Genomic DNA, 13,015 nt, shown 5'->3' with positions numbered 1-13,015 from the left:
TGACCAACATATTTCCAGGAGCTGCACATTACATGTTGAAGAGCCACATGCGGTTCTCGGGCTACAGTTTGGCTACCACTGATTTATAGTCTATATAGCTAATAGTCACTAAGAAGTCACAGGTCTTGAATGATCTAGAATTGCTCATGTTCCCAGCCACAAAATAATTTAGAAACACACAACTGTTATGGAAGAAAATGCATGAGAGTAAGTAATATTAAAAAAAAGAATTATTATTGATGAACATGTGGGGCTACATGCCCTACTTTGCTTCCAGACTACATTATTTCAGCAAAAAAGGACGGTCAACAAAACATAGCTAAAACATAGAAAATGTGAAAAAGGAATTACAGTATTTGTTTCATTCCTTCATTAATGCCATGACCTATTACTATTTAAGTTAAAATGCCTCCGTTGCTGTACTTTAAGTGTCAGCCATGAATGATCTGTATATCTTCCTTGGAATTAAACAATTTATATATATATAAATTAAAAAAAAAAAAACATTTCATGTTCTATCTTATAGGCCCTTAACTCAAGCACTGCTACCAAGCAGTATGAAATCAACGAAAAAGCGTAAAAGTATATTATTAAGAAAGGCAAACATGCAATTTATTGAAGTACTTATCAAAAATAAGCTTCAATCTGGGCTTCCAAGTGCTTCTTTTGGTTCGAATACATATTGAACACAGCCTGTGTATATTTAGACAATTTCACCAACATATGGCATTGTTTAATTGATACACGGGCCCCCTATGCATCCTATAAGATCCTTGCAATAAAATGATATCTCCAATTAACAGCCTAATGACTTCTCTAAACTAAACAGGAGAAGAACAGTAGGATTAACTCCATCTGGAAAACTAATTCCATGTGTTCCTTGGCACGGTAGTTTTAACGGATTGAATATCAATCTCACAAGCACTGTTATGGATTAAAAACGTTTCATTCATCATGGTAAAGAAAATCCTCCGCTGACACACAAAGGAGTAAAAACGTATAGTATTTTATACGAAGCCCTTTGATTTCAATACAGTTTGGAAATGTGGTTAAATAGCTAGCGTTTGGATTAACAAGATCTGACAATTCTGTTTCCTGTGTTTTTAAGCATGTGGTATTTTGATTAGACTACAGGAGTACATCTGCCACTGACTGTATTCTGTAGGTGACAGATCATATAACCTTCACATACAAAAACTATGGTTCCTCCACTGTGCTCCAAACAAGTCAAGAATAGAAAAAAACACTTTCACAGACCTTAAATAGCATATGGTGTATGTGCACACATGCAGAAACATGGCTACCAACGTTGAGTCTGGAGGGAAAGTCCATCTTAATGATCTAGTAATACATAATTGCAGGAATAAGCCCAATACACAATGACACTTAACAGATATGGATGTTCGTTTGATAAAAACTCCATAGTAGAGAAACTAAGGCAGTGAAAATTTCTGTAATGGCAAGTAGTCTGCCATTACTGCTTGAGCAGGCTCCAATTTGGAGACATGTAGAGTGGGACACATCACTTTCCCAACGCCTACATTTCTTGGTTCAGCGTAGTGAAAGAATACGTTCCAGTGTCCAATGGATTATTTACTATAACTATACAAGAGCCATTTTGGTAAAGAAGATTTTTTGGCTAATTGAAGTGTAAGACATTGTAAGTTTCCAAGGCTATCTACGTCTCTTCTTCTGGCATATTACATAAAAAGTATATAATATGCCTGAAGAAGAGACCTAGATATGGTATCCACATTTTTTCAGAAAAGCAAATTTGGTCCATTAAAATCAAATAAAATGGATCGTTTGACTATTGTAGCTGGAAATGGCGGATTTTTTATATCTTCATAGGCATACAGAGGCCCGTCATCTCTCCCATCACTCCTGCGTTCCAATGGCACGTTGTGTTTGCTAATTCAAGTTTAAAAGGCTAATTGATTATTAGGAACTCTTTCGCAATTCCGTTATGCAGCTCGTTTTCCATGAGGTGATCCCAAACTTTTGAACGGTAGCGTATATCTTATTTCAACAGTAATTACCGTATTTGCTCGATTATAAGACGAGGTTTTTTCCAGAGCAAATGCTCTGAAAAATACCCCTCGTCTTATAATCGAGGTCGTCTTCTAATCAGACCTTATTCTGCTTCGGTTGTGCTGCTTACCGGGCTTTGATCGTGAGCAGCGTCTCTGCTATTAGCAGCAGGAAACAGGAAGCTAGCACAGTCCTCACATAACTCTACCTCCCCCTCCTTCCTCTGGGGGCGGGGCCAGAGAAGTTGCTCGCACAGCCGGGCCCCTGCAGAAGTCTGCGAGTGGGAGATCTGCAGTTCAGGTAAGGGGGTGGGGGGTTTGAGTGTGTGTGTGTGTGTGATTAATGGAATGAATGAGTATTTAAATGTTTGTGAATGAGTGTGTGTGTGTGTGATAGCATGGATGTGTAAGGGGGGTGGGGGTGGTAGCATGGCATAGGGAGGCTGTAATCACACTTCTAACATCACCAGGTTCCAGCATGTACTGGCTGCCTTGGCTTGATAGGAGTGTGATTGCTGTTAGCAGTATATATATATATATATATATATATATATCCAGAAATGCATTTTAACCCCCTATATGCCACTCAGCCCCATGATATGCCTTTTAACCCCCTATACGCCAGAGTGGCATATAGGGGTATAAGGCATATCATGGGGCAAAGGGGCATATAGGGGGTTAAAAGGCATATCATGGGGCACAGTGGCATATAGGAGGGTATAAGACATTTCTGGAGGCAGAGTGGCATATAGAGGGTTAAAAGGCACATCATGGGGCAGAGTGGCAAATAGGGGGGTATAAGGCATTTCTGGGGGCAGAGTGGCAAGCCTGGGGCAGATGTGCATAACTGGGGGGGCAGGTTGGCAAATAAAAGGAAATAAAAAATATATTTTTCTCAATCATAGCTTTTATTAAATATGAAAATTAGTTTACATGAATTAATATTTACTAGTAAAACTTTTTTCCTATAGGGTAGTCTCATATTCAGGCTTTTTGTTTTTTTTCCTAAATTAATATTTTGATTTTGGGGGGGTCGTCTTATAATCAGGGTCGTCTTATAATCGAGCAAATACGGTACATTAGTAATTAGCATATTTGAGAAAGAAGCAGTATAAGGCTGTCATATTAACCTTGCAAAAAGCTTTGGATTTTATTGCAGCCGCGTGACTTCTCTGCACACAATTACATCTCGCACAGTGTCACATCATTTTACGGTTCCACTTCCTTTAGATAAATTGCATATGCTGCAAATGACTATATAAGTCTCATTAAGAACACAAAAACGGTTAAATGTTTAATGCTAGGAGTATTGGATGTCCTCTTGTTAGAAATAGCATTACAAACTGGATTTGCAGTATTAAGGGAGACAGAAAGAGAGAAGGAGGTGAATCAAATGCTAGCTCTCACATATCATGTCGTCAGCTTCTAAATAAAACCCTGATCTTCTAGATCAATACAACTGCGCTTCCATATTTGAAGGAATAAATGTGATAGAGGAAAAACAGACCCGGCAAGGCCTATAATCTGTCAAGTTGCTCTGGCTTCTTTTACCCGTTAATTCCGCTGTTACGTCACCGTTTAAATGCGCAGCCTTGGCAGACAGCATGCTGAATATTTTAAACACTACTAATGAATCATGACATGCACACCGCATGGTATGCAAAAAACTGCAAGGGACAGATATCCGAGTGGTGCATTTTAACAAATTGCATATCCACACATTAAAGCAAAAGCCAATTCCCTCATCCTTGGACAGGGGGTGTAAGTTATTCTAAATGGGGTCAGCAAAGTCCTTCTCTTCCTGGTCTTAAGAATGTAATTTTGGGTGTCACATATTTTCCTTTATATGTTTGCATCAAATTATAATTATTACCAATTTTCAATATTTGGCGCAGCAGGGCTATAAGACTTCCAAGATTATGGAGTAAACACTGAACCAGTTCTGGTAATAAGCGCAAAAGCCTGCACAGCACACGGGACAATGACTCTATATGATAGCTGCATTGCTTATTTCATTGTTTTGTGAACAATTGTTTTTGTTCTTTATACTTTTTTTGAAGGGCTGATCACACTGTGATCAGTAAGCAGGGCTCCATAGCCCTACATTGCTGACCGCAATACATGCAATCTGAGATTCCTGCAGGGCCTAGAAAGACCTAGCTGAGGGTCTCTTGTCCTCCAGTGAACATCCAGTGTCAGCAATGACACCTACCTGAAACGAATGCCCGATCACGTGATCGGACATTCCTTTGTATAATGGTATTCCGGCACAGTTACGCTTGGTCAGTCGGCTGGAAGACAACAGCCCAAGCTGTCCAATCTCCCATGTAACATTAGTTCCTTATAGACAACTTGGCACAGCTTTTAAGAACATACTGGTACATCCTAAAGAGTGAGAACGGGTTATAGTACTCACAATATGCATTCTCCTTTACAGGGGCCAGTAAACTATACCTGTATTCTAAAGACGTGTCAAGTGAATCATCATTTATTACTGCTCCATCATGCTGCTTGTTTACCTAAAGTGCTTTTAAAAGACACTGTAGAAAATATTCATTCACATTTGACTAAAATGAAGTTATAACATGGCTGTCAGAAATCTGTCATCAGTTCTAATAGCAGCAATCGAGCTCTACATGTTGTGTTCATAAGAATTAGAAATCCATCTCCAGCATTTGGGTGCTACGCAGCAGAGATGAAGATTGGTTTTTGTTTTCTTTTTTTTTGTTAATGCCTTTACTTTTTAACCTACCAGCAATGCTTCAAGCCATGAATCGGTTTTTTTTGACATGGCAGTTGTGTGAAATAATAACATAAAAATAATGATGTATGCTGACACAGAGCTATGTGCAGACGGGGAAATAAATGTCAATCACCCCACCGGCAATATAATTCCTAGAAAAACGAGAGTTCAAAGTGGCCAGTGGAGGCATAAGCTTATAAACACTCCAATGCGCAAGCGCGATAAATTATCTTTCTCTACCAGCTGTCTTATCACTGACCAAATAACATGTATTGTGGTAAATACTTGCTATGTGCGCACCCCATCAGTGATGGAGTTGGAGACATCAACTTAATTGCAATAGAATTCAAAGTAAAAAAAAGCCTTTATTATCATTATTAGGAACTTTATGGATCTGTCTTGGAAGCCGTTATAGCAGCTAATTACTAGATTTATGGATGAATGGAAGTAGCCTTTAGCTCTACATAATTCTAAGCGCTTCCCTCTCAGTTGAGGCTAGCCTTGTTTCTCACTATTAACGTGAGATTTACTGTAGTATCACCTATACTATTCTAGCATCCCAGTTTACTTGGCTCCCATGTGTAGTGCCACCCATAATCTGCAACACAGATGTAAAATAATGCAAGTCAACCCTTATTATCTACAAAGTCTCATACCTACTGTGTACCGCGCGCCAATCCATTACCATTGATCGGACTATAACCATCAGTCCTGTGAAAAACAATCAATATGATCCCTGCCGTGAAGCAGTTACTTCATCACCTAAACAATCAGCCCTGGGCTTTCTGCAACACATGCACCTCGTCTCTTTCAAATTTGGAATTGGTATATCATTTTTTTCTTCTTCATGAAAGACATTTTGTCGTAGCTATGAAAAATCTGGCATCCGACGGAACTTGAGGGAAAAAGAAGGCTGATTTTCCAGAACACCTGTGAATCCCTCAGCATATAGAATCACAAAATATGCTTTTAAAATAAAATACTGGATTGTAAAAGATGTATGAAGTAACGGCTTTCGAGACCAGTTGTGGATTAGAACGCCAGTCATTAAAATACACACGTTCCGTACAATTTGCCAAGATAGGATAATATTTTTGCTTGATTGGCAGCCTGTTCAAGACACTTAAGTATATCCCGAGAAAGCAAGCAGGGCAAGAAATAGGTTGATTGAAATCATTTGTACTGCTGATTAACCTTCTCAAAAGATTCGCCATTCATTAAGGAGCATGTTAAATTGACACGCTAGGCTATCAGCAGGTCAGGCAACTGCACTATTACCATGGCTACAATCCGAATCCTGGCACTTGTTTCTCTAGACAGCAAGAAAAGACCGTCAGCTTAGAATACAGACGGCGTGATATGAAATATATCCAAATACTTCCTGCGGTGGCATAAAGCTGTGCGCAGAAAAGAAATATTTCAAAAACTGACACCAGAACCGTGCTGGCGGATCCATGTAGAGTGTGATGGAGACACAGATGTGACAGAGATCCGTAGATAGATAGAGAAATATGTATCGGTTAGCATGACACTAACCTTCCTGACATTGTGAAGGCATTTTAGTAGGAATTTAGTAATATTGATTATTGAGTAATCAATTTGTCTGTGTCTCTTGCGTAAAACCAGTCAACTTGAGATGAAGACGCCAAAGAATTGTGCATTACAAATATATATATATATATATATATATATATTTGTATTTCATGTACAATAATTATCTTATTGTCATTTTCTTTAGTTTCACAAATCCAAGATTAAAAAAGGAAACAAAACAAGGAAAAAAAGACAGATATGTGGCTAATGTCTTTCAAAACAGTCAATGCCATTAATAATGATAACTGATCCATTTTGAGAATCTCATAAATACTGCATCCGCATGAGAGCTCACAGCCAGCAAAAAACAGCTAATTCAATTTGCTACAGATCACGCTGCTAAGAAAGCATGTTGCGTGAAAGTTATAATAAGGCATCGTAATGAAAATTCGGCAGTACCACCAACCGGTCGACATGCCGCCAACAGGTCAATGTCACACTCGATGGAGGGTAACAAAAAAAGGAAATGATGTACCTCTATAGCAGCAACTGTCAAAATCAGGTCCATTTTAGAATCTTCAAACATTGCATTGACTTGCGGGGACATCCCGAGGAGTGCACAGTTCGTAATTACCGATATAATACCCATGGTCTCAAAGGCCAACTAAAGAAAAAAAAAACGAACAACATATTTTACAAACATCGTAATACTGGGTTTTTAATGAAATTAAGCAAATACAACTATTTTAAGAATTTCCTTTAGTGCATATTATTATTATATTAGTTTATTATTTTCAATTGATCAATTAAAAGTTCAGTTTTCATTTTAATAATTGATTACTTTATTTCTTGTGTTTCCTTTTAGGGTATTCCTGTATTTTGAATAATTCAAGAAATATTTGATCAAAGTACAAAAAGGCATATAAAAAAAATGAAATCAATTACCATCCATACTCCAATGCTGGCTGAGGGTTCCGAAAACGGGCGCTTAAAGACACGGCACATTTTTAACGCATCCGAGTACAGCTCTGTGAGGTTATTAAGTACAGCAAACACAGCTGCCAGAGGATAGACACACGAGAAGAGGCTCACATAGCCAAATAGTAGGAATAACTCCAAGTAATCATCAAATGTGCCCTACAAATAAAAACATACGTAAATAATAGATACAAAAATCATAGAATACAAGACAGAGACAGGATTAAGTTGCAGATAAACAAAAAAGTGAATCAAAAAATATTTTGCCCAAATTGAACATATTTAATCCATTAATGTATGTATTCATTTTCATTAATGATTTATGGTTTTCCCCAAGATTTACACAATTTGTCAGGTTGGCTGTGAGCGAGATATTGGCTGCTGCTTTCTTCATGTGTGTATTATAGAAAGAATGAGACTTGTAGAGTTGAACCTTAACACATAAAGTATGGACAGCTTGGCATTTTGTTGCAATGGAAGATTTTTCTTTGCACGGCGGTCTCACTGGACCCGAATCTCATGAGAAAGCCAGCACTGAAGCTGGCCGGTGGGAAGTATAGTGTGCGTGTGTTTGGCCAAATGCATCTCCTGCAAGCCAAGAAACTGGGGACATGGAAAGAGGACAAATGCAAATGTAGAGCCCCTCATTTTGAAGGGAAAACATGTTAATGTCAAGGGGACACTCGGCTATCATATACATTAAAGTGCACACAATGGATTTTGGATTATACAACACTCTTATTCGTAGGGGATAGGATTTCTAGGGCCCTGTAACTCCCATTATGTTACATTAGTTACTAGTAAACAGCTTTGCACGTAAAACTACGTCTGCTCAATTTTACACATACTTTCACATTATGCCACATCCGACATTAAACTATGTAAAAAAAAATAAAAAAAGATCATTTATAAATTAATACCTATAAGATCATTTTATAGAAATGTCTCCTTTATGAAATATATTGTGATGTCATTACACAATAACCAAGAAGCTGATTACATCGCTTGGCATGCAAACTTCATAACTGCTCCTGATTTATGAAACAAAGGATCAACAGTAATAAAGTACAATCAGCAGATTGTAAAAGACAAGAGGTGTGTCAAAATAAACAATCGGGAGTATTTAATCATCAATTTAATTACGCAGATCTTCTGAATGTATCATTCGAATTTGGGCGGTAGAAGAACAGCGTTAAAAAGTAATACAACCGCTCCCCCGCGATTGTGGCAGTTGGGCACACATAATGTGAGTTACACAAGCATTGAGGACCATCCCAGCATACAATGTGCTGTACCCTGGATCGGGAGCATTCTGGGTACAAGAAGAGACATAGCCCACTGCCACGAGGGCATTCTGAAGGCACGCAAATTAATAATCATATACCCATCATAAAACTACATAGTTACATGTAACTATATTCTTCTAAAAAGATATTAGTTTTTCAGTGACTATAGGAGAAGTACATAATAGTACAGAAGAGAAGACGAGGTTAGTTTTTTTGTTTGCCCATTGGAATGTTATGAAAATTAGGTGTATCTGCTGAGATCATCATTATATATCATCTGAAAACACATGCCAACAAAAACAATCTTCTCACGCTGCTCTTACAGTGAGGATCACTTATGTTGGCCTCAACCCGGTAGAGAGGATCAAGTTCAGGACCCACTCTTGGTAAGAAGCATGTTGCTTACTGCAGAAGCAACGAGTGACTGTTGAGGACCATGGCTGACTTACATATGATGCCCCAACAAGAAACTAGTTCGCTTTTTACCAGCCAAACAACCCATATGTATTCTAGGGCAAAATGGTACAGGGGAGGAATCCGGCAGTGATTTCAGGAGGTGTCCATGGTGATTGCTCTACATTTACAACTTTATCAAAAGTTATGGATCATCTCCAAATACGAAAAAGAAACCCATCAGGTTATAACTGTTTACATGTTTCTAGTTAGTGGAACCCAGAAGGCTCTGTTGTCTTCCTAAATATTGATTTCTTGGGCAATATGAAACAAAGAATTACTACTGACCCCTACTGCATGCACAAGGTTCATCTCTGCATTCATCAAGTGGTCATTATAGCAAGTAGCTAGTGCGGAACACTAGAAATAGCAACATTTTCAGAAATATATACTCCACAAGAACTGGAACATTTAAAGTGTGATGGAATTTTCCCTGAAGAATTGGGAAGTACACCAAGTATCTCTGTCAGGATATGGACGTTTAAAAAATACTTAAAAAAGTACTCAGCTAAAGCTATTCATTTTGTTATTTTTCAAATTTAAGAGAGTGTTATATGAACAAAAATGTAAGAACAAATTCATACAGGTTGGGCCCCTATATGGGCTTTGTATTAAAACTTCTTGTTCGAAGGGAGTAAAAATGAAGCAAACAGCGTGGATAGTCCATTGAATGCTAGGAAGATTGGAATCTGCACCTGAATTGTTATTAATAGATAACCCCACTGGATACCTAAATGTACGCAAATATGTCCACATAATCCAAACAGTTTTAAAATTTATGGAAAGCTTCCTTTTAATGATTTTGCATAAAATAACCTCTGATGTGTTTATATAATGGAACTGTGGCATTATAAAGCTTTATCAGAGGCTGTCAGAATGTCAATGACTTGGAGTGTGTGTGGTGTGGTGTGCGCATGTGTGTAAAGAAAGAAAAGAACATGAACGTTTTCTCTATAGCAGCCAATACGCAGGACTATTTATCTGGCTGCTATGGTTAGAGGACCACTTTCAACCATTGCACCACAGCACATACATAACCCCATCCCTTTTCTCCAGTCTTGTGTCTCATTCTCTGTCACCTTGTTTTTTTGTTGGCAAAGCGGTCACATGACATACTAACCAAATAAGTGTCCATTTGTTTCTCCAGATGAATTTGCTCCAATAAGGGGAGATCAGTGTCCACTTTCAATGCTTTCACCTTCTTTTTTATTTGCCGGTTGTACCTCTTCTGCAGCCAGTATGGAAGCAGCGCTTCCACAAACTGGTTAAGGATCTGAGATGTGATAAGTAAAGTTGCCAAACTCTAAAACAAAACAGATGAAGAGTCAGCTATGTTAGAGAATCTAAAGATCACACAGGACACATAAATTAGTACATTTTAAATATGAGTACTTTCCATCTTAGACTTTAGCAAAGTTTACTTAGTTTGGAGCTTCTAGGATGCAGCAAATACTAAATGTGCCAAGCCATCCATCCCACAACACCAATGTGTTTCTTTGACTGCCTGAAAGTCGCATTTGTCTTTTAGCTTATAGTAGCTAAAACTTGGTTGTTGGTGAATTTCATCCTTACTTATTGCCACAAAGAAGCTACAACTTGACAAAAGTAAAAAAAAAATTAAATAAAAATAAGAATGATATAATAAATGTAAAACCACGAACATTAAAAAATATCGAATAATATAGAAAAATACATATTTAATATAAATGAAGATATAAAGCGGAACTCAAAATCAAATCAGTGGTCAAAATAAACATGTTGTCCTTGATTAGGGAAGATATCGGCAATGACTAAGCCACCAAGTCTGCCCTGGTGCACTATGGAGAAGAAAGATCATCTGCAGTTTATTCATGAGAAAAAAAAGGCTTACTTAACCCCTTAAGGCCAATGGGTTGTCCTTAAACCCATTAAAAACAATGCATTGTAAGCCATATGATGGGCTGTCATTAAGGGGTTAAAAGGACGTATTTGTACAAAGACAAAAAAATAGATTTTTTTTTTTAAGGCAGACATTATTAAATAAGTATTTTCACGATGAATAAAAATAGTTTTTCGTTTTTCATCAACTTTACAGTAAAATAAGCAGACTAGATAAGCCAACTAGTTATCATCTCCTATCACATTCTATGCTTCTCTTGACTGCATTTACAGGTAATACATGTTACATAGTAATGGCGACGAGTATACAAACGCATAAAATACACGTCCCTGGCAGTCATTTATTACGATTAGAGAAAATGTCTGTATCCATGGCAGAGTGGAGTACACAGAAGGAATCGCACTGCATTCCCTAGAAACCATTTGGAAACCAAGGTTCTGGGTTTGTAGTAAATGCAAGGCATAAGACGGCTTGTTTAAAGACTGTGTCGGGAGCGCCCCCTAGTGCCAGAAAACAAAGCTTTGAACGTCGACTGGGAAAGGTTTGCAATTAGCATAAAGAGGCCATGAACATAATTAATGTTACCATCAAATTTTAATAGCACATCAAATTAACCGCCTCCCTGCATTCTCCTCTATGCCAGCTCATTACCAAGTACTCACTACAATGGGCAATTCTGCATGATGCTAATGATAACAACGTATGGTGCAATGTTCGCGTGTGTACGTAAAATGTTCTTTGTAGGAAACCCATTTATCTAAATAATTAAATCATGTATTAACCTCATAACAAAACACATGCAGAAATGGATGTTGATTCTTTAAGGTGGCGTTTCATTTTGACAATACAAAAATTGCAGACTCTAGTATGCTGCACTAATGAACCTTAGGACATTTGTTATTTTATTCTTTCCTCTGAAGGTTTAATCATATAAAAACACAGAAACTTTTAAGAAGCTTTTCTCCTGTTTCCATAGTCACTCACAACCTAACGGCGCCTGCTTTTTGGGTCACCTGCCAATTAATTATTTCCAGGAAAAAATTATGAAAGAGGCAAGGTTATTTGTAGGTTAAGTTTGGGATTTCAACAGTCCTAACATTTCTAATACTACGTTTAATTATAAAAAGGTTTTGTACCGTGTTAGCCGTTGAGAAAACAGGAGAAAAGTATAGTTAAAATGATACCATTTATTGGCTAACTGAGAGTTTGATTGCGAGCTTTCGAGACCAAGTTGTTAGGTCCCTTCCTCAGGCATTAATGAAGCTAACACAGACTTTTCTAAATAAATGGTACCATTTAAACTATACTTTTTCTCCCACGTTTAATTATGAAAGTGTTCAAATCAAAAGAGTATGTGAAAGAGCACCCAAACCATTCAACAGCCACACTATAGTAGAAGCAGATAAATAGAAACGTAATAGAACATATACATGGTCTACTAATGCATACGTTAGACTGGCACTAACCATATATCATTATGTCAAGCCATCGAGGCAGTCTGATGCCTTACGACACTTGTTACATGCAGCTATATTTGGGGACGCATTTCTGTTCTGCACACATATTGTAGGCAGGGAAAGTTGATCTCCCAGCAGAAGAACGTTTTCAGAATATTACAGTATGTGGACTCCAGCTCTATCATCTAGTAAGATTCACAATCAGATCGGTAAATGCAGTAATATCACTTTAGGAAAAATGGAGATGTTTTTATGAACTCAGCAGACCAACTCAATAGCTTCAAATTCAGTCCATGGAGCGTCTCCAGGCTTCTTAAGGACTCCCTCTTATTAGAAGAAGGGTCTCTCACATGCTCGGATCATTACTTGATCGTGTGATTGACACATGATGTTCAAATTTGGTACATTTCCCATACTTCTCCTCTTATACAATATTCTTCTGTTTCATGTAATCTTAAAATTACAAAAAAAAAAAACTGTGTCGCCGTGCTCTACAGTAACACTGTTTGCAAGACTAATGTCTGTAACATGTGCCTCATGCCCCATTATTCTTTATCTTTCACTTCTTCCATACATTTCATCATATGGTCAGTGGTAAATCAATGACACATTTGGCAGATACACTTTAACTGACAAGAGAAGGTCCCGAGTTCTTA

General features: G+C 37.7%; 1 protein-coding gene across 3 annotated transcripts in view; it reads right to left on the bottom strand.

The window, feature by feature from the left end:
* ANO10 (anoctamin 10) overlaps positions 1-13,015 on the bottom strand; it is a 114,071-nt gene that overhangs the window by 86,236 nt on the left and 14,820 nt on the right. For all 3 annotated transcript variants that reach the window (XM_053467970.1, XM_053467973.1, XM_053467974.1), the window contains 3 exons: positions 10,144-10,326; positions 7,252-7,443; positions 6,842-6,970 (listed from right to left, as the gene is read on the bottom strand). In XM_053467970.1, coding sequence (XP_053323945.1) covers positions 6,842-6,970; positions 7,252-7,443; positions 10,144-10,326 — 504 coding nt within the window. The remainder of the gene's footprint in view (positions 1-6,841; positions 6,971-7,251; positions 7,444-10,143; positions 10,327-13,015) is intronic.

The sequence above is a fragment of the Spea bombifrons genome, chromosome 5 (assembly GCF_027358695.1).
Source record: "Spea bombifrons isolate aSpeBom1 chromosome 5, aSpeBom1.2.pri, whole genome shotgun sequence".
Taxonomy (NCBI): Eukaryota; Metazoa; Chordata; class Amphibia; order Anura; family Pelobatidae; genus Spea; species Spea bombifrons.
This window is presented reverse-complemented; position numbering and strand designations above follow the sequence as displayed.